At 47.7% G+C, this 22,506-nt stretch overlaps 1 protein-coding gene across 6 annotated transcripts in view; it reads left to right on the top strand.

Annotated features, from left to right (window-relative positions):
• Positions 1 to 22,506, top strand: part of MYOCD (myocardin) — a 488,383-nt gene that overhangs the window by 376,495 nt on the left and 89,382 nt on the right. The window contains exon 1 of one of the 6 annotated variants that reach the window (XM_050919228.1): positions 15,638 to 16,018. The exons of 3 other annotated variants lie outside the window; for them this stretch is intronic. In XM_050919228.1, coding sequence (XP_050775185.1) covers positions 15,964 to 16,018 — 55 coding nt within the window. In that variant the 5' untranslated portion in view covers positions 15,638 to 15,963. Of the gene's footprint in view, positions 1 to 15,637; positions 16,019 to 16,608; positions 16,695 to 22,506 lie in introns of those variants that run through there. 2 more of the 6 variants (XM_050919230.1, XM_050919229.1) reach the window with 2 other exon arrangements.

Genomic DNA, 22,506 nt, shown 5'->3' with positions numbered 1-22,506 from the left:
TACCACACAGCCTCTTACCTGCTCCATTGCGTGTCTCACAGCTGTTACACCCCCTGCCCCAACAGACAGACAGGAGCAACAGCCAGCAAGACTCAGGCACAAACCTTGGCAACTTTCCTCAAGGGTGGATATTGCTGGAGGCAGGGTGCATGTGTGTGTGTATTGAAGGGTGCAGGCCTCACGAAGGGGCTGGAGAATTTGCACCAACCCTGGCTAGACTCTGCTCTGCCAGCACTGCCCTGCCCCAGCAGTGGATGCACAAGCATTCTCCAAGCTTAGATGCTATTAACAGGAAGCAGTATGCCCTGTTATTTCCTTTCTATTGAACTGGTTTTCTCCCTCATTTATTAACTGCCCTTTGCTGTGCCCGGTATGAACCCGTCCCAGCACTGATTGTACACAAGACTCATAGACTTAAGGTCAGAACGGACCATTATGGTCATCTAGTCTGACCTCCTGTACAATGCAGGCCACAGAATCTCACCCACCCACTCCTGTAACAAATCCCTAACCTATGTCTGAGTTACTGAAGTCCTCAAATTGTGGTTTAAAGACTTCAAGGTGCAGAGAATCCTCCAGCAAATGGCCCATGCCCCACGCTGCAGAGGAAGACAAAAAACCTCCAGGGCCTCTGCCAATCTTCCCTGGAGGAAAATTCCTTCCTGACCCTAAATATGGCAATCAGTTAAACCCTGAGCATGTGGGCAAGACTCACCAACCAGCACCCAGGAAAGAATTATCTGTGGTAACTCAGATCCCACCCCATCTAACATCCCATCACAGAGCACTGGGCATACTTACCTGCTGATAATCAAAATCAATTGCCAAATTAATTGCCAAAATTAGGCTATCCCATCATACTATCCCCTTCATAAACTTATCAAGCTTAGTCTTGAAGCCAGATATGTCTTTTGCCCCCGCTACTCCCCTTGGAAGGCTGTTCCAGAACTTCATTCCTCTAATGGTTAGAAACCTTTGTCTAATTTCAAGTCTAAACTTCCTAGTGTCCAGTTTGTATCCATTTATTCTTGTATTCACATTGGTACTAAGCATAAATAATTCCTCTCTCTCCCTGATATTTATCCCACTGATATATTTATAAAGAGCAATCATATCTCCCCTCAGACTTCTTTTGGTTAGGCTAAACAAGCCAAGCTCTTTGAGTCTCCTTCGTAAGACAGGTTTTCCATTCCTCAGATCATCCTAGTAGCCCTTCTCTGTACCTGTTCCAATGTTCTTAAACTTATCTCCAAGATTTTAGTTCCTAGTTAATACTGGGGGAAACTTCAAGTGGTCAGTAGATCTGGGCGAATAACCAAGTTTTCAGTTTGCTGGCAGTCCTGAGCAATTGAAAAAAAAAATCAGTTCAGATAAAACTGAAACACTCTGAAAATGTCAGCAAACCAACAAAGGGAATTTTGTGGCGAACAAACATCTGGTTGTGCCTGAAACATTTGGTTCCTGGCATTTGTAAAGGGCTCCATCCATGAAACGGCCAGAGAAGAAGACTTCCTCCTCTGCATAGGCTTTAGCCCGGTGGTTGGGTCACTCAACCAGGAGGTGGACAGACACATGTTCAATTCCACTATTTGATGTGGAGAAGGGATGGTTGCCCTTCTCCCAGGAGAGCACAAGCTATGGGATGTTGTGTGGTAGGGCTCTGTCACTCTCTCCTGGTGAAGGTTGTGATGGGTTGAATCACAGAAACCCCCTTGGGGTTTGCCAACTGATGAGCCAAGACTACTTCTGCTTTCCTGCCCTGGCAGTTTGGGACTTCAGTGCCCTGCCTGGTTTGAGCCAGACCTGCTAGCCTGCTGCAAACCCAGACCCAGGGTCTGAATCACATCCCCTAACAGCTGTAGGCTTAACTGAAAGCAACTTACAGAAGTGTTCCTGTCCTGTCTTTAACACTCAGATGTCCAACTCCTAGTGGGGTCCAAACCCCAAATAAATCCATTTTACTCTGTATAAAGCTTATACAGGATAAACTCATAAAATTGTTCACCCTCTATAACACCGATAGAGAGAGATGCACAGCTGTTTGCCCCTCCCCAGGTATTAATACATACTCTGGGTTAATTAATAAGTAAAAAATTATGTTATTAAATACAGAAAGTAGAATTTAAGTGGTTCCAAGTAGTAACAGACAGAACAAAGTGAATTACCAAGCAAAATAAAATAGAACATGCAAGTCTATGTCTAAGAAACTGAATACAGAAAAAAACCTCACCCAGTAAGCTTCCTTTTACAGAGTAGTCTCCTTCTAGTCTGGGTCCAGCAATCACTCACACCCCTTGTAGTTACTGTCCTTTGTTCCAATTCCTTTCAGGTATCCTTTGGGGTGGAGAGGCTCTTTCTTTAGTCAGCTGAAGACAAAACGGAGGGGCCTCCCACGGGTTTAAATAGACTTTCTCTTGTGGGTGGAGACCCCCTCCTCTCTCCTATGCAAAGTCCAGCTCCAAGATGTAGTTCTGGAGTCACATGGGCAAGTCACATGTCCATGCATGACTGAGTTTCTTACCAGTCAAGCCATATTCCTGGGACAGCCCCAATGTGGACTGGTGTCTTTGAGTTCATTGTTGGCTTAAGTGGTTCTTGACTGGGCATTTAATTTGCACATTCCTTTCTCAATAGAAATCAAGCAGGTATACAACCAATATTCCTAACTTCAAGTCAAAAATGGTACATGCATACAAATAGGAGGAATGTATTTAGTAGATCATAACCCTTACATAGATATATTACATGGCATATGTAGCATAAAACATATTCTAGTTATGTCATATTTACATTCATAAGCATATTCCATAAAGCTTTATGGGGGGCCCCGTCACAAAGGTATTCTACTGTACATAAAATGTTAATAGTCACTGGGTCAGAGAAAGAGAGAGCAACAATGATTCTATAGTCTGGTGGCTGGGGCTCACCCTGTGGATGTGGGAAACTCAAATCCCTGCTCCAGGGATAATATAAATTATTTATACAAAATGAAAGTGCTGCAACAGGAGAAACTGGGAGAGCCACACAGTAGAATGCCCCACTGGATGCAAGTGTAAATTAGAGCAACCCTCAAATGACTCCAGCTCGCACAAGGGAATTGACTACGTAATAACCAGACCATTTCTGATGGGTGTTCATCTGTGTGACCTGCTGTGTGTGTCCAATTACAAGCTCACATCTGGCACACTCCCAGGGAGCTGCTCATTAATAATCCACAGATGAGACTCACTGGTAGAAACAACTTCTGAATAAACTATTTTGAACAACAAATACACCAGGAAAAATCTTGAGCGGCTTGGAGCCAATTTGTGAACAGAAAAAGACACTAACTACATGGAATAGCACACTGGCTCTCAATTATCTGTCAGCTCTAGAATGTACAGAGTTGTGCTAACCCAGCCAAATGGCACCTGAGTGAGGTTAGCAACTATTTCAGAGAGAACCTGACGGCAGGTCTTGATGCCCCAAGATCTCTTGTTAAATGATCTCCTTATCAGACAGAGGGCCCCTAAGGCTTTATCAATTCTTGGCTAGCCTGCAGAGCATTGTACATGTCCGCCCCAAACATTCAACATTAACTTGTCCCTTCTGGTCACCCCTTATTCTGTATTAATGTGAGTCGACAACACTATCTCCACTGAAAACTAGAGGATCTTTAGTTTAAGCATATTAAATGCATAGCTGCCTCAAGCTATTAAACTTGTGTAAACATCTGCAGTCACTCAAACTCAGGCAGCTCAGCATTTCTGAGGGACATTTCTGAATTTTGCACATGATTCCATCAGCATCTCGTACTTTTGCCAGTTCATCTTCTATAGCTACCAGAATCCAGGAATTTATCGTTATTGACTGAACTTCATCTGCTCTTGTGTTGGCCATGCACCTACCCTGGTCAGGTCCCTCTGGAGTTCCTGACAATCCCGTCAGGATATGACTAACGCAGTGGTTTTCAACCTGTAGTTCACAGACCCCTGGGGGTCTGCAGACTGTGTCTAAGATTTCCAAAGGCATCTGCACCTCCATTTGAAATGTTTTAGGAGTCCGCAAATGAAAAAAAGGTTGAACTAATACCCTTGAGGCCCAAGCAGTTAACCTTGGGCCATGCTGAAGCTTGACCGTTCATTCCTACTCTTCTGTCTGGGCTTTTTGCCAGTTTTTGATCCATGACAATGCTTTGCCTCTCACACAGGACTATTTAGGGTTGTTTTAGTAGCCTTTTGTTCAGGACCTTGCCAAAGGCCTGTTGAAAGTCTGATCAAATTATATCACCCTGTTCTGCTTTGTTCCTTTATTGACACGGTCAACCACTTCTAATCTGTTGGTGAGACACTAACAATCATTATAGACCCTGAGCACCTCAGAGTTCTTGATCAATTTAAACTTTCAATAAGCTCTATTCTGCAGGAATGGTCCTGACAAGAAAATGCTGAGTACAGCCCACTACCGTTTTCCAGTGGGGCTGAAGGTGCAGCCTGTACCATTTCAGCAAGACTGCATAGTGTCCTTGCCAGCTCCTGCTTGTCAGAGCCACACTGATGATTTGTTTTCTCCCCAAACCAGCTTTAGTGGTTTTGAGTGGGCCTGCAAAACAATGTTGAGCTGCCCCTCTGGACTGTAAGTGAATCCTGTTCCCCTGTGCAGGGCAGAGGGTCAGCCTCAGGGTTTGAGGAGGGTTAGTGAGATGTTTCCTGGTGAACACCCCAAACTGAACTGAATCATTGTGTGGCATATGTCTGTGTTGGGGGCGCCCCACCTGCTGCAGGAGGAGTGGAGCCCAACTGTGGGTCCAAATGAGCGGGGACTTAGGGGCTGCTACATGTGCTGACCCTACAGGGGCTTGTGAGCATTCGGTGAGTTTAGAACCTTGCAAATGTCCCCTACTCACTTGTCTCAGACACCCCCTGGAAAATAGGTATGCTTTAGCCCCATCTTATGGATGGGGAAACTGAAGCACAGAGATTAAGTGACCTGATTGTGACCACTGCAGGCGTCCATGTTAGAGCTGGGATCAGTCCCTTACCTCAGTGCCATGCTTATTCCATTAGACTGTGCAGCCTTTCACACTACTGAGCTCCCTCTTGTGGCCACAGTTTACTCAGCAATGGTGTTGGCTCAGCTGTCAGGGCATCAAAAGTGAAGGAAGGGGCAGGTGCTGGCAGGGACACTGGATTTGCTTGTGGCAGGGTTACATGGACTGAAAATGGCCCTGGTTTAACAGCAGCACTCAGATCTCAGGCAGTGGGCCCTCCTGAAGTGGCCATATGGCGAGTGAAAAGCTCTGTAGCAGGGCGAGCTCCCTTTGCTTGCTAGGCTGCTGCTTGCCACAGCCAGCGACCATGAGCCATGGCTGTTCTGTACTTCCTAGCAGGAGCAGAGTTCAGCTCATGACAGCACAGGGAGTGGCCCTCCTGCACAAGGGGTCAGCTCAACCAGCCGGGAACAAAGGAAAGCAGAACAATTGAGATCATGTAGCTTGCCCTATCTGTACCAGTCCAGAACACAGCCTGCCCTGGGTGCCAGGGCCTGAGATCGCTCACAGACAGCTGGCTCAAGCAAGCCAGCTCACCACAGCTCTAGGGGCCAGGACCCAGCCTGAGCAAGCACTGATGAAGTTTGCAACACAGCTTCTCTAAGCTCAGGCCAGGGCAGGGCCAATTCCAGGGGCGTGTAGTTCACACCGAACAGCACCTACTGCTCACTGCAGTGGTGGGGGGGCATGCGTGGGAGGGGTGCATATTATATGTGGGCAGGGGTATTCATGCACATGGGCGTGTGTATAGACATGTTGGTGTGCCGTACATGTATGTGTGCATGTTACTGACAGGCCCAATGACTTCTGCAGAGAAGTTCAAGGCATCGCTGATCACTCACCACAGGAGGTTAATAGTTATTCATTAGGCTGTGCTACTACACAGAGGCAGTAATGGTGTGGATAGGGCACAGGCCTAGGCATCAGGACCCCTGGGTTCCATGCCTGGTTCTGCTTCTGCACTCCTGGGTGAGTCCCTTCCCCTCCTGCCCTTGGTCTATTTTGACTGTAAGGGAAATTGGGCCATTGACACATGCATTGGGAATGGCCCTGATCTAACAGCAGCACTCGGATCTCAAGCCATGCAGTGAGAAGGAGCAGGGCCGTCCTTAGGCATAGGCAACATAGGCAGCTGCGTAGGACACCTGAAAATTTGGGGCACCACTGGGTCTTAGTGTCCACCGCTTGTTTTCCTATCCCTGTTCTGACCCTTCCTGCAGGCTCCCACAGATGGCTGCTCTAGCCTGGTGAGTCTTCCTTGGGAGGGAATCTAGTAGTTAAAAGTGAAAAAACCTCCAGCCTGCCAGACCTATTAGCACAACATTGAAACTGTTAAAGAGACATTCAAGGGGTAATAAAGCCATTTAACAGGCATTTGCCAACCCCAAGGTATATACTGACAGGTTTCAGAGTGGTAGTCCTGTTAGTCTGTATCACCTCAAAGACTAAAAAATTATTTGGGCATAAGCTTTTGTGGACGAGAACCCATTTCATCAGATGTCCACGAAAGCTTATGCCCAAATAAATTTTTATACTGTCAGTTTCTGACTTTACTGACAAAAACAGTTGTGCATTAATGTAATATTTACACAGAACATGTCAGTCTACAGGACCTTAGTTTAAAATTTGCTTTAAAAATATTTCATTAATGAGCTGGTGAAGATTATAAAATCACATTTCTAAAAAATGCTTGCATAGAGTTTTAGATGCACAATCATCTTTAGCCTTAAATGTGTGGATCTTCAGACATAGTTTTTTAAATAAATCCTTCAAAAGACCTCCCTTATCTAAAATACACATTTTAATTACTATAGTTAAAAAAGTGCTTCCAAGTCTTCCTGTCCTTTCTGTCCATCCCTTCACCACCTCTCCCACCACTCCCCACTGAAGAGAGCCCTTAAAGGGACAACAGTCCTTCCCTTCCAGATAGCTGGACAAAGAGTTCCCTTTCTTTACTTCTGACTATCCGACAAACTAGTTTTAAAAGAACCCTCCAGCAAAATCAGTACCTTAGTAAGACAAAATCCTTGTTATACCTAAAATCTTTGGAAACATATTTTTTTTAAAGTTGGTGAAATTTCATAACCATGTCTCTTGTTATGGAGATCACACAAAGTAAATTACTGTTCCCTTTTTCTAAAAGCAATGAACATTGTTATGAACACACTAAACCTCTCTGATTAATTTAAAAGAATGTCTTTGTTTCAGTGAGTTAAATATGTAGTAATCTGGAATGCTGGCTTAAGATTTGAGTACATTTAAAATATAAATTCAACTTAGAAATACTGATGAAGAAAAGGTAAAACAGAGAAGAGCTGTATCATGTATTCCATTATATGTAATGTGGTATTCAGCAGGACAGCTGACTCACCCTTACTATGAAGTTTTTGCAAATAAATCTCTGACAAACTTCAGGGCATATCAAAAAACCTGTGACAGACATTTTTTATTCCCAAATTTTAGTGCTTTTAATTAGGTCCTTTCTTCATGTCCATTCTGCATGAGGGAGAGTGCATGGAAGTCTCTGCAGGGAACTGTGACTCTCCGCCACCATGAGGCAGGCCGGGCATCTCATTATCCTTTGCTGTCAAGTCCCTCCTCCCCCTCCCCCACCAGGCTGTGAGCTTGGGCTGCCATCCGGCATAAGGGCACCAGTTTAATAATACTGCGTAGGGCCCCATAAATCCTAAGGACGGCCCTGAGAAGGAGGCTCTATAGGAGGGCAAGCTCCTCTTGCTTGCTGGGGGACAGGCAGGCTGCTGCTTGGGAGGAGTCAGCTTACACTCTGTGTGCACAGCACCAAGCACAATGAGGATCCTGACTGGGCCTCTAGGCCCTGCTATGATACAAATAATATGAACTACCTAAGGAATCACCTTTGGAAAGCATGAAAAGTGCCATACCCTGCCATGCCGACAACCCCTGCTCCAGCCCCTGCCCTGCCAGCTGTCAAGCTGTCCTACAGTGGCTCCAGAGCATGATTACCACTCTCAGGCTATACTGGTAAGAGGCAGGGCACAAACCCCAAATTGGTTGTGAGTTCTACACTTAGAGCTCATCAACCAGTTATCAAGTGTAACCCCTCAGGCACTATAACATCCTTAACATGGCGACATAGACCATCCCCTTGGGTACTCTGATCTGTCTTGCCACCCATTTGAGCTGCCTTTGTGATAGATGGCCCCTTACAGCAAGGATCACAGCAACATTCAGGTTACTGCCAGTCCCAAAGAACCAGTCACTTTCCTCAGGTCAATTGCACCTTCAATCTCACACCAGAGACAACACTTGTAACCAATCCTATAATAAACTATATACAGATTAATTCATAGGAAAAGGAACCAAGAGAGTTATTTACAAGGTTGAAGCAGGTAAACTTACACACAAATGAGTTACAGTCTTAAAATTCAAAAGGTAATAGAAGCTTCCATATTAAGCAAGAGCCTTATGTCCTTTAGGGCTAACCCAGGCTAAACAGCTGGGGATCGCTTGCTTATGCCTAGAAAACCGGCCCCCATCCAAAGTCTAAGCAACATAAAGATACAGTTGGTCCTTATTAGGGGTTTTTATTCCCTTCCCTCTGTGATGGGTTGGATCACACAAACCCCCTTGGGAACTGCCACCTGATGTGCTTGACTACCTCTGAGTCTGTTTTCCCTGCCAGCTTAGGATTTCAGTGCCCTGCTTGCTTTGAGCCAGACACGCTTGCCTGCTACAAACCCAGACCCAGGTCTGAAGGACATCCCACAAAAGCTGCAGGCTAAACTGAAAACAGCTTAAGAAGTGTTCCTGTCTGCAGCACTCAGAAGCCCAGCTCCCCATGGGGTCCAAACCCTAAATAAATCCATTTTACCCTGCATAAAGCTTATATAGGGTAAACTCATAAATTGTTCACCCTCTATAACACTGATAGAGAGATATGCACAGCTGTTTGCCTCCCCCCCCCAGGTATTAATACATACTCTGGGTTAATTAATGAGTAAAAAGTGATCTTATTAAATATAAAAAGTAGGATTTCAGTGGTTCCAGGTAATAACAGACAGAACAAAGTGAATTACCAAGCAAAATAAAATAAAACACACAAGTCTAAACCTAATACAGTACAAAGCTGAATACAGATAAAATCTCACCCTCAGAAATGTTCCAATAAGCCTCTTTTACAGACTAGCCTCCTTCCTGCCTGGGTCCAGCGATCACTCACACCCCTGTGGTTACTATCCTTCTTTCCAGTTTCTTTCAAGTATCTTTTGGGGGTGGAGAGGCTATCTCTTGAGCCAGCTGAAGACAAAATGGAGGGGTACCCCGGAGGCTTAAATAAACTTTCTCCTGTGGGTGGAGACCCCCTCCCCTCTCCGATCGAGAATCCAAGATGGAGTTTTGGAGTCACATGGGCAAGTCACATGTCCATGCATGACTCAGAACTTTACAGGTGGCAGCCATTGTTCACATGCTACCTTGAACGTCCTCAGGTAGACTTCTTATGTGGATTGGAGTCTTCCAAGATCCATTGTCCGTTAAATGTTTCTTGACTGGGCACTTAACTTGCAAATTCCTTTCTAAAGAAGCTGACCAAATAGCTTACTAAGGCTACTTAAAATCAAACAAGTACACAGCCAATATTCATAACTTCCAATACAAAAATGATACATTCATGCAAATAGGATGAATATATTCAGTAGATCATAACCTTTGTAGAGATATGTTACCTGGCATATGTAGCATAAAAGTTATTCCAGTTATGTCATATTTACATTCATAAGCATGTTTTCATAAAGCATTATGGGGTGCTACGTCATACCCCCCTTCTGTTTTGGGTTGCAAACTCAGCTGATGGGAGGAATCCACTTGCAAGACTCATCCTCATGTGGTGAGAGTAAACAACAAAGTTTTTGTCCTTGTTGGGTATGTCTACACTGCAATTAGCACCCGTGGCTGGCCCGTGCCAGCTGACTCAGGCTCACAGGGCTCAGGCTGCAGGGCTGTTTCATTGCAGTGTAGACATCTGGGTTCAGGCAACAGCCTGAGCTCTGGAACCCTTCCACCTTGCAGGGTGAGTCCCTTCCCCTCCTATCCTTTGCCCTTTTTGATTGTAAACTCTGCAAGGCAGGGGTCATCCTATATTCTGTGTGCATAGCACCAAGCACACTGAGGATCCTGACTAGGCGTCTAAAACCCTGCTGTGATACAATCCCTGTGCCAGACCCTGCCATCAACCCCTGCGCCAGCCCCTGCCCTGCACAGCCATCAACCCCTGCACCAGCTCCCACCCTGCCAGCAACCCCAGCACCGGCCCCTTCCCTGCCAGCACATCCATCAATGCAATGACAAAAGGCAGTGTGGCAGAATGGATGAGGGGACTCTGGCTCCATTCCCATTTGTGGGATGAAATTCCCAGCAGTTGCATGGGATAACCGTAAATCCTTCTGTCCCATGAGGTTTCTATCTATCTGGAGTATATCACTCGTGTGAGTTCCCTCCCTGGAGTAAGGGAGGCAACGCCTGACTCTCAGAGGCCATGGGTCTCAAAGCCTGGTGCAGAGGGTGCTTAGGAACAAGTAACTTCCAACCTGCCACCCAGCGACCTGCTAAGAGCTGAACTCTGACAGCATACACCAGTCGTGGGATCCAACTGGCAGAACTCTGGGGGGTCCTGATTGATTCCCGGCTTCTATTTAAACCCATCATAGGAAGTTGTCCATGCAGCTGGGTCTTCCCTGCTTGGGATGACTTCCCTTGTGCAACCTGCTCCTACTGCCTGACTCTGAGCTCCTGGTAACCTGCTCTGCCTGCTGCCTACCCCTTGAATCCTGGTTTGCCCTCCCTCTCAGACTCTGGCCTCCTGGTATCTGACTTGGCCTGGCTCCCAATTTCTGCTCCAACCACTAGATCACACTGCCCATGTCCTGGTCCTATGCTGATACGGGGGTGAGGGGACCTGACCTGTTTGAAAGGACAGTGCCTGAACCTTGGGGGAGGGAGGGTACCTGACTCAGGATCTCAGAACCCCAGAAGCTCCTGCAATTTCTGTCTCTCCTGTTGGGCCTCTGACACCCATCCCACCCCACTGCTGGGCCTCAGCAGAGTGGGGTACTTGCTGTGGGGTTTTCCATTGGTGAGACAGCCTGATTCCCCTGCACCATCCCAGCAGCTGTGCTGAACCAGCGCTGCCAGCCCAGAGTGGGGCAGGTACAGGAAACGTACATCACTGAAGAAGCACCAATAGTGGCAAGTGCTCTCCGCCCGTACTGGGAGGTGAGGAAGGCCAAGAGGAGTCAGTGATTCACAGAGGGTCAGGGAGGTGTGAGGGAGACTCACTGAGGTAGAAGGCCACTGATCCACTGGGTTGTCCAGGGCAAGGCAGAAGCCAACCTCTGCAGCTTTTGGCCATTCCCTCATGGATCGGCAACCCCCCCACCCGCCATTCCCCCTTCCCCAGGCCCTCCTGTCATGAGCTGATCTGTGCCACATTCTGGATTTACTAATGGAAACCATTACGCCCCAGCACTGCGGAGAGCAGGAGCTGATGAGCACTGGGAGGGGCTTGTTTACATGAGCTTCTGGGAGCTGGCAGGCTTCAAGGAGGTGCTCTATGGTGCAGCAGGGATCCTGTCTACAGGCCAGGAGGCTTCTGAGACATCCCCTGCTCCTGGGGAACTTCTGGAGTCTTTGAACACAGAAGAGAAGCCCTAGGCATCAAAGTTAGCAGTGAAGGGGCTATTTCTCCAGGGCTGTGGTGCTGACTTCTCCTTGTGCAGCGCTTGCCCAGGGCAGTGGGATCCCACCGTCTCTCTGTTTCTCACTGATTCCCTCTGATCACCACTGTCGACGGGATTTTAGTTCTGAACGGAACCTTTTGTAACTGACCTGAGGAAACCTTCTCCATCTCCAGAGATTTATGAGTGAGGCTGAGCCAAGTCCAGGGCGTGTCGGTCACAGTGTGACCCAGCGCAGCAACATCTCCCCTTGAGCCTGGCAGGCCAGGGAGAAGGAGTGGGAGCAGGTTTATTGGGGCCATTAAAACACTGAGCCAACCTGGCTGCAGGACAGCACATACCAATTTGCTCATTACTCAGGTACTCACCCCACAGGCACCGCGCTGCCCCGGGAATGGGCGGCAGAGGGCTGGGACACCTGGTGGAAGCAGGGACCCCTTCTATTTCACAGCTCTGTCAACTGCAACCATAGAGATTGCCCACTACAGACCACTGAGAGCTCTCACCCATGCTGACAGTGACACCCCTGCAGAACTGGGGTGCTGGACCTTGGCCCTTTTCTGATTCCCTTCCTTCTCCATCCTGCTCCTGACCTTTATTTTGGGGCATTTCCCTCGCTGCTTAATGACTGGCCCTGGGCTTAGCCCAGCCCTCCTGCTTTCAGGCCCGTTGCTTCTCTCCCTGCCTCACACGGCTTCATACGCTCACAGAGTCCCTTCCAAGGGACTTCACTGCAGCTCACACCAGCGGGCTCTGGCTTCCCTCTCTGCTCTTGCTTTGCCAGGCAAATGTGGATTGTCTGACTGGGCCTCACCCACGCGAGCCTAGTCCCCACCATTGCTCCCTTGGCGCAGCCCACTGGTGCTAGTGCAGATGAGGCTCTGGGGCCTGATGGCATTTTCCCACTGTGCTGCTGAGACTTGCCCTCAGCCATGTTCTATGAGACCAGTGACTGGTGAGGACTTGTCTACTCTAGCGTTCCCTCAGGCCCCCTGGCACTAACAATGATGGGAATTACATGGGGAAAAGGAAATGAATGAGCCTCCTCCCAACAGTAATGTGAAGGGAGGGGCCCAGGGCCTAGCATTGCCAGGTGTCTGGTGTTTTACCAGAACGCCCAGTTGAAAAGGGATCCTGGCAGCTTTGGTCAGCACCACTGACCGGGCCATTAAAAATCCGGTTGGGGTGGGACTGGCAGGCTCTCTACCTGGTTCTGCGAGGCTCCCCAAAAGCAGTAACATGTCCCTCGGCTCATAGGCAGAGAAACAGCCATGGGGGTTCCATGTGCTGCCCACACCGTGCGCCAAGCATGGCTCCACAGCTCCCATTGGCCGGGAACCACAGCCAATAGGAATTGCAAGGGTAGCGACTCAAGGTGGAGGCAGCACACACTGCATAGCCGCCTGGCCACACCTACAGCTGGGGGCCGGAGGGACATGTTGCCTCTTGCAGGGAGCCATCTAAGGTGAGTGCTGCCCAGAGCCCGCACTCCAAACTCCATCCTGCACCCCAACCCCCTGCCCCAGCCCTGAGCCCCCTCCCATACTCTGAACCCCTCAGCCCCACCCCCCCGAACCCAAAGCCTCCTCCTGCACCTGAAACCCCTTGTCCCGGGTCTGACCCCAGAGCCCGCACTCCAACTCTCTGCCCCAGCCTGGTGAAAATGAGCGAATGAGTGAGGGTGGGGAGAGCAAGTGACAGAGAGGGGGGATGAAGTGAGTGGGGGCGGAACCTCAGAGAAGGAATGGAGCAGGGGGCAGGCCCTTGGGAACGGGCAGGGGCAGGGGTGGGGCAAGGGTGTTTGGATTTCTGCAATTAGAAAGTTGGCAACCCTACCTCAGGCCCACAGGCCATAACACAGTCACAGTGACCCCTCCCCTTGGCCCTACAGGCCATAACACATTCCCACAGGGACCCTGCCCATCAGCCCTGCAGCCCATAATATGCTGTCACAGAGACTCACACAGCTGATCTGGAAAGGCAGGTTACCAGCACATCAATGAAACCTGCAGATAATAGTGAAGAGAAGAGAGAGAAGTCCTCCAAGGGACACAGAGGGAAGAGTGGTTCGGCCACACAGAATGATATGTGAAAATGCAGTTAATGCATTTGGGGAGAAATAATCTGAAGCAGGGAAAGCTCCGCATAAGCCATAGACAGGGAAGGCTGGGGCAACAAGGGCAACAAAGTAAATATGCATTTACAACGTACTGACGCAGGGGGGACGGGCCGAGCAATACTGGGCTGCAGATGTTGAGAGGTCCCATCTGGGAATAGCTGGATTCTAGTTCCACTCTGCATGGCTCTGGTACAGCCGCCATTCACTTCTAGGCACAGCAATATCACAGCGCAATTGAGCATGGCAGCTTGAGAAAAGAGCAACAAAGAAGTTAAGACCTAAAGGGCCAGTGAGGAGGAAACATTAAAAGAGCAAAACATAGAGTGTAAGGCCAGAAGGGACCATTAGATCATCTCGTCTGACCCCCCGCCTACCACTGGCCATGGAATTTCATTCAGGCCCCCTGTTTTGAGCCCAACAGCTTGTGTTTGGCCAAACACGAGTAGTTTAACTAGGAGACTAGTCACTAGCAGAGGACGTGATAACAGTGTACTGCTCTGTGAAGCACGTAAACAAGTCCCACAGGCAGAGAGGAATTCTTCAGGGCGAGGAGGAGTGACTGGGAAGTTTTGGGAGTGTATCAGGAAGTGAGCAGTATTGTTAGGCTGGGGAATGGCATCTCGGGGAAGGGATGGCAGGGTCTGTTACCTTGGACATTTAAAACACCATGAGACAAAGCACCAGAGAGTGTACAATAAGGAACAAGCTTCTTTGAGACTAGGGCTCCCATCTCTAGAATCTGATTCTGGGACATTCTTGGCAAATTTTTCACGTCAAAAGTCTCATTCTGGTCAGATACTAAAAGGAAAACCCTCTTTCCAGACCCTGGTAGTGACTTCTGTCTGTCATCTTTTCCATGGAACAAGCTGTGCAGGGATTTGTATCCACCTCCCTGTGTGTTTGCAAAGGCACTGCCAGCTCTGAGATGGGATAGATGGGAGTTGGGGAAGCATCAGTATGGCTCCATGTGGCCAATGGCAGTCTCTGTGTTCTGTGTCTCACATCTCTGTGATTACTGCATTAGTCTGTCCTGAACAAAAGGGTGATTTTAAGCTGCAATAACCTCTGCATATTGAATATTCAGCACCAAGAAATACGCCAACAATGGAATGACTGATTTTAGCAAACATTTTGGGCCTGGATGGTAAGATGGCCATGCAGTTACCAGGAGACTGTGTTTCCTCAAAAAATGCCACTTATCTGTGGTTTATCGGCATCAGAATGAGATAACACCTGGTGAGTCCTGCATAAACCCAGTGTACAGCACATTCCATCAGCACATCACAGGGAGCCCCCGCAGAACCAGACTGGGAGGGCACGCCAGTATGCTGGCAATAGTACATGCCCCACAGGGACATTTTGACTCCTTAGATGGAAGGAGTCACAACTTCTGTACATCAGAGAGCATAAAAGCCCAATGAATAAATATCTCATCCTGTCCCTCTTCCTGCAGAAGCAGAGGGAACTCTACGTAATGTCCCTGAAGTTTTTATTAAGTATCAGAGAATAAGGTGCCCAGATTATTTTTAAGTTGCAGCTATTAAGCCCCCCTCTAGGTTCTGTGCAGTTAAGTCCCATCACATAGAATTCCCAGTGGCTACATCTCCCTATGCTGGAAAGAGTTAAGCTCTAGGTCTGTTGATATTTCAGAGCTGCTCTGAAGCCGGCTGTCTGAGAGAAGGAGCCTCCTGATTGGCCAAGTTCCTGTTGGTAGTAATAAGGATCAGATATCAAACTTCTGTCTTTCCTAAGACCCTTTAGTGATAGTCGCTGCTCCCTGCTAGACTATGACATCAGCCAGGACACCCAGTGATGCTGCTGATAGTAAACTCTGAGCAGGAGGAGGGTCCTGCTAGCTCAAAGTTAATTAGTTCAACCCAGCACAGGGGAGAGCAGTTGGTTTCTGTGGAGAGGCAGTGCTGGATGGGACCAAATCTTTTGAAGTCACTTGCTGCTTTCTACAAGCCCCGCTCTGAAAGCACACAGAGGCTCCCAGGAGGGTTGGATGAATCCTGGGGCCCTAGCAGTGGCCAGCTTGTCTCCTTGGAGCCAGTTCATGCTTTAAGTGCTGGGGTTTCTGGACCTGTTCACAGACAGTCACCATGACACTGCTGGGTTCTGAGCATTCTTTGCTGATTCGGAGCAAGTTCAGATCAGGTAGGGCTAAGCATCAAGAATTTCGTCTAAAGTTTTCCTCTCCTGCAAGCCTCAGCCATACGCTGGTTTTCATTAAATATTTGGAAGCCGCATGCAAGTAAAATAATCAGGGAGTCGTAAAGCTGTCATGGCTTTGCTCTCACAGAGGCTATTCTGCAAATGAAGAAATGCATTTTCCTTCTTCTCTATTACTTTTTAACTGCTTTTTCATTGCTTTCAATTTATGTTTGTGGTGTATGTTGGTAAAGCTACAGTTCCCGGTTCTCTTGGCCTGGGCCCTATGGTGACGGACTGGGTCAGAAATCCAAAAGAGCAGCTGTGAAAAACAACATGCCTAATCCCCTCCATATATTCCAGGTGCTATCCTGTATATACATGCTAGTCCCAGAGAAGACAGGCCTGACATTTACTCTGACATCTAGGCAGTTGACTTTGTTCCATTAAGTTGTGACTAACTGGATAAAAATGAATTTGCAGAAATGCGTCATTTTTAGAAGTAAAAATAACAAATGGAACATGCAAAATATTTAAAGTGACATCATCAGAGAAATAAAACCAGAGCCACCCAGCTGAGTGCCACTTTCGGAGGGTTTGCAACTAAAAACATGTCCCACTCTTGTGAGTTAGTGGAAGTCCCAGTGAGGGGCTTTCCAGAGGACAGTCTGCATGAGTGAAGGTGAGTGAAGGTGAATGATGGGACGGTCACTTCTGACTCAGCCCCTCTGCTGGACACTTGTGATTTTATTCATGTTCTATACTTACAATAAATAAGGGGGGTGTATGTGTTTGTGTTGCTCATTCTTTTAACGGACAATAATTAATGTAAATTAATTGATCAGAATGCCAGAAAAATGTATTTGACAATCTGCTGTTAGCTTCAATGGCATACAGTTCTCTACAATGCTACTGTACATGTGGACAAACAGACAAATTATGTCCACACGTACCATATCTAATGCTGTAAAGCCCATTTCAGACCATCACCCACTCTTGTTTTGCCTTTGTGTAGGCTGCGGGTAATAAGAAGATCAGAGGCTTCCGATATCAATACTAGACATGTGTGGTGTTATCAGGATCTCTTCGATAGCTGGGTGGTCAATTTAAACTTTGTTTTCTTAGCAAATACAAAGTTGGCTGTTGGTTAAAAATCCAAATGTGTATGTGGAAACACAAGGGTCCTAGTCTGGCTGAGTTACACACAACTTGGGTCCAGGGCTTTGGTGTGGTTTCCATATCACTAGGATCTTACATTGCATTAGATTAAGTCGTTCCTTAGATTTTGTTGGTATATTATGGTACATTGCTGTTCATTTGAAGGAAGTTTCAGTTCCTAACAATTCATGCAGCTACTCCAAAGCAATACTGCCACCTTTCTGAAGAGAGGGGGATGGGAATGTGTTCTGTGTCACCACATTCTTTTCAAATGAACCATTATTGTTTTTAAGACTCATTTCTGGGTCATTTGTAAGAGGGGTTTATTATGGAGCTGACAGCAGAATTTCAAAACATATTTTTCAAATGATTCTTTACTAAGTGTAAACTTGATGGGTCTTCACTTCTATACATTCCCATGCCTTTCGGCAATTTTAATGCAGTTGATTTATGGGGCATTCTTCACTTTGTGGCCTTTGTTCCCAGAACTGCTATTTGGCTGCTGAAAGATATGATGCTGATTTGACAACATTTTGCCGATTTATTATTTTAGCGCAAATCTTCCCCAAATCCCAGCTTTGTGGATGTTTGTTTCTAGCCATGGTGCAGGTGAGTGCATGAGCAGGTCAGGGCCAGCATTAACAGCATCCCAATCCCAGCTGTTGACACATCGCTAAAACGGGGGAAGGGGGAGGAAAAGCTGAATGTCAGCAGAAATCAAGGAATCCCACAGCCAGGGCTGTTGTCCTGAGTTAAATTGCCACATTACGTGCAATAAAGGAGACAAAGTGAATAAATGTCGGAAATGATCTATCTCAGTTTGGTACAAGTCACTTATAGGCCTGAGCGCCGTTTACGTTTGCACAAAGCCTGCGCTCAGTAACTGTAAAATAACTAATGCTGGTGTCAGGGAGTAGAATACGCGGACTGGGTTGGGCCTCACACCCACTTTGCACAGGTGTAAAAGACACAGGCCCTAAGAGACTCTCTGTTGCCTTGGAAATGATGCTAAGCGGGCAGGTGGCAGGTGTTAGGCTGTGATCATTCCCTCAGGTCCTAGAAAGGATGAACTATTCTTTGTGGCTCATGCTCACATATGTCGTTTGAACAGTGCCATGTTGATGTGGCTAAGGCAGGAGTAAGTGGATTCTTCCCGTCGCTATGTGGTCTGAGTTACTGAACTGCAGAAAGGGCACTCAGAGAGTTAATGGGCGATGGAAACATGTTAGTTGCCCAACGGGCATCCTAGTGCCAGAATCCTCTTTTATCTCCGCAGCACATTGCGGGGGCAGCATCTGATGATACAGACATAACTGTTGCCCTTAGAGTTGTTTGACTCATTTTGACCTATTGATAGCCCGTCTCTACTAGTCACTTGGTTCCATTTTGGTAGCTTCAGTGGGAATCAGGAAGAAAAGGAGTTTGGTTGGAAATGGTGTCTGCCCGGCCAGGTTCTCTAGACAGTCCCTGGTAATCCTCCCTTGAGTCCTGTGCCCAGAACATACATGGCAAGTTTCTACTCTCCCAGTTGCCACCAGTGGCGGGGAAGGGCTCAGCACAGCTGCATCATGTGCAGACACTGCAGCAGTCACCCTATAATGCAGTGACCAGTTGCTCCGAGTGGGATTTGGGAAACTTTAACTGTGGTTTGAAATGCAGAATAATCTACACATCAGCAATTCCTATGTGCTGCAGGCACTAAGGTTTTCTCTCCTCCCATTTCCTAGGAGTAAGAGACAAGGATTTGTGTGTGTGTTTATTTTGTCTATTTTGCCAAAGATAAATACACAAACCTGAGGTCATCCTGACAAACTTTGCAGGAACAATGATTCTTCTTGCCTGCCTGGCTGTCCTGAAGGCTCCACGTATCAATGGGATCGCATTAAATCAACTGGGACGCAGAAGGGGCTGTTGCAGGAACCTTTCTCCCTGAATGTATTTAACTCTTCCCAGAACAAACCATTCCTATGGATAGAGCCACTGCTCCAAACCAAATCAGGTGCACTCGGTCATAGCACACACCGTGCACAAACTCTGAGAGCCAGAAAATGCAGAGCGAAACAACCTTAACTCTGATCTTGTTTCTAGAGCCCTTCACGGATACAAAATTTGCATCCACATCCAATCCATGATCTGCAAACATGGTCCATGGCTGTGGATATAAAGCAGATATCTGCAGACCCGCAGGGCTCTATTTGTTTCCACCTTCCCTGGTCAACCAATGAGGAAACAGATATAAAAGATCCTACATTGATAGCACCACAGTACTTGGAATTAATGTATAACATTCTAGACCAGGAGTAGGCAAGCTATGGCGTGTGTGCCAAAGGCAGCACGCAAGCTGATTTTCAGCGGCATTCGCACTGCCTGGGTCCTGGCGACCAGTCTAGGGGGCTCTGCATTTTAATTTAATTTTAAATGAAGCTTCTTAAACATTTTAAAAGCCTTGTTTACTTTACATACAACAATAGTTTAGTTATATATTATAGACTTAGAAAGAGACCTTCTAAAAATGTTAAAATGTATTACTGGCACGCGAAACCTTAAATTAGAGTGAATAAATAAAGATTCGGCACACCACTGCTGAAAGGTTGCCGATCCCTGTTCTAGACACATCTCAGCATGACTAGGCACTGATGGTGCTCTAGGCTAACACTGGGTAGGTTGTGTGGTGTGGACAGGCTAAGGTGCCAATGAGCCTTGTTTGGCTGGATGAAGTAGATGCAGCAGAGGTTCCAGTCTGCATGTAAAGGTTGAAGAAGTAGGTTGAGACCTCCAGCTTACAATGGAATAGCAGATAAGAAAGATGTTTTCTCTGCACTGTATGTGGATAAGACGTGATTCCTCCTGAATATCTGAGTGAATGTGTCAAAGATGAATGGCTGATATTAGGTGGAAAGAAAAAGTAGATGAGGTATGGGAAATGAGAGCAAGGAAGATTCTGGTGATAGTTTGAAGATGGGCAGGGGGACAAGGTCCATCTTAAGGCTGTTAGTGGAATCTTGACTCAGAATTGCCAGGTTTTTCAAACAACACGTGTTTCTGTTTAATTTTCAAATAATGTTGTTTAAATCCGTGTATGTGTTTACAGTCAAACCCTGTCTTCATTCACAACATTGTTGCCTGAGAGTTCCTTCTGTTTTTATAGAGTATTTAAAAACAGACTTGTGAAAACTCAATGTATGTTGGTCTGTGTCTTGTTTTATCTTAACATGCATCCTGACCCTGACTGGTTTAGCTGATGGATCTAATTAAACCTCTCCAGCAGTGAGTGTATTGCAGGCAAGGAAGAGGGGGTGTGCATCGTGGCACTGACAAGGTTAAATGTATTGAGTTGTGGATGGGGAGCTCATGTAGGAGCTCTGGGAGAAGGTGGAGTGTTGTACTCAGCCCCTGCACCATGCCACACTGTGCTTTTCCTGATGGGCCTCAGGCTGGGAACAGTCTCTACTGCTGAACTACAACCTACCCAAAATAGTCACTGAGACTGGCCCTACTGACAAAATCTCCCCAGGCCTGGCCCTATCAGGGGCGTTGATGGCTGAACATTAGCAGGGAGCAAGGCACAAGCCCTGGCTCTCCAACCAGCCAATGCTCCCAAGTAGAACCAGTCCAATGCAGATACCTTTGGGCACAGCCCTGTTCACAGCAGCCTGCTCCTCTGCCTGGGTGCAGGCCTGTTTTTCACTCTATTCCCAGGTGAAGCACCACGGAGGGCAGCTCTCCTGGGAAGTGTGCTGCAGCAACAGAAGGACTGGCTGGCAGAGACCACTCCTAGCCATGGGCTCTTTCAGAGAGAGGGCTTTCTGGACAGACGTTGTGTGCAGCATCCCAGCATGCCGTGGAGGTGGGTGGGGATCTAGAGATAGCCACGGATGCTGTCCAGCAGCAGAATGCGAGTCCCTTACATCAGGGGGAAATGGGTGCAAATCATTACTCTTCTGATTTCCCAGCAGTTTACACTCACCTTCCCCTGCTGTACATGACACATGATGTACCAGGTAGTGAAACTGGCCTCAGTTTCTTTAGGGCTAGATTGTACCCTGGGCACTGCCTGGTTCATTGGCAGGAATGCATAATGGTTTTGCTGCAGCCAAAGTTTCAGTCTCTGCTTGCTGCAGCCAAAATGCCTCCGGAGGGCTGTTAGACAGTGCCCGCCAACACCTGGCCCTCTTCATGCCCAGCCAGCTCTACTAACTGTTGTGCAAAGGTGAGTGTTGGACCATGGCCCTGATCTCACTCTGTCTCTCTGCCTTCCAGCACGTGGCAACCCTGGGAGCACTAGCAGGGATCAGGGGCTGCCCTTCCTGCCAGGGATGTGAGGAGAGCTCCTGGGGCAGACATTCTAGCCCATAGGTTTCTGCTGGGCCTGTTTAATAGCAGGGCAGGGAAAGATATGGAAGAGCTAAATGGTGATAGAGAAACCAGTAACCACTGGGTTTGTCTGATACTGCAGCGTCTTTCCAGACAAGGGCAATTCCATCAATGCATCACCTACTCTGCTTAGCTCCAAAGCGCTCCCCAAGTTTCAGGAGCTTGCAAACTGTGTGCACCTGCTCTGTACAGAGGCTGATTAATGTCCTCGCAGCACGAGGTGCTCTGAAAATCTTCCTTCTGCAGAAGGGCCCCACAGCAGCCCCTCTGGCCTTTGCGAGGAGGTGTGGAACAGGACTCACGAGTGATGTGAAACAGAGGCCAAAGCACTGACAGGCAAGGAGGTCCTAAGCAGCCCCCTGGCTCTTTGCACCCCAAGTGTGAAAGAACCTCTCCTCCTGCACCCTAATCCCCAGCCCAGGACCTGCACCCCAGATGACCTTCCCCCACCCAAACTCCCTCCCAGAGCCTTAGGCAGGTAGGGGGATGGGTTCTGGGCACCATCAACATTTCTACAAACCATGACCTCAAGAGCTTCTCTGAGAGGCAGTGGAGGCCCGAGGAAGCACAGAGTCTGCAGAGCTCATTGCTACTAGCTGTGGATGGCAATGGGAGTTTTGTTTGCTTCCTTGGGGATCTGTTTCTGATGGAAAAGAAAGAACATCTCAAGCAGAGTCACTCCTCAGCATCCCATGCTTCCGGTTGGCGAGTTAAACTCTGCAGCAGCCCGTGCACTGCCCACACCCACTTTGCGTCCAGCCAATAAAATACATCGGTGATGTCAGCTCAGCCCCAAATTGGCAGGGATTTCTCATGGCACAGATCTTGCCCCTTCTGGCCTCTGGTGCCCAGGGAAATCCAGGAGTGAGCAGTACCGTGGAAAGAATTGGTCTCCCTTTCCTAATGGCAGTGAGGCCATGCCCACTTCTGCACTGACACGTCTATCTGCTGCTCCCTTTTAT

The sequence above is a fragment of the Gopherus flavomarginatus genome, chromosome 12 (genome assembly GCF_025201925.1).
Source record: "Gopherus flavomarginatus isolate rGopFla2 chromosome 12, rGopFla2.mat.asm, whole genome shotgun sequence".
NCBI lineage: Eukaryota > Metazoa > Chordata > Testudines > Testudinidae > Gopherus > Gopherus flavomarginatus.
The sequence above is the reverse complement of the archived record's forward strand: the minus strand, read 5'-3'. Positions and strand labels throughout refer to the sequence as shown.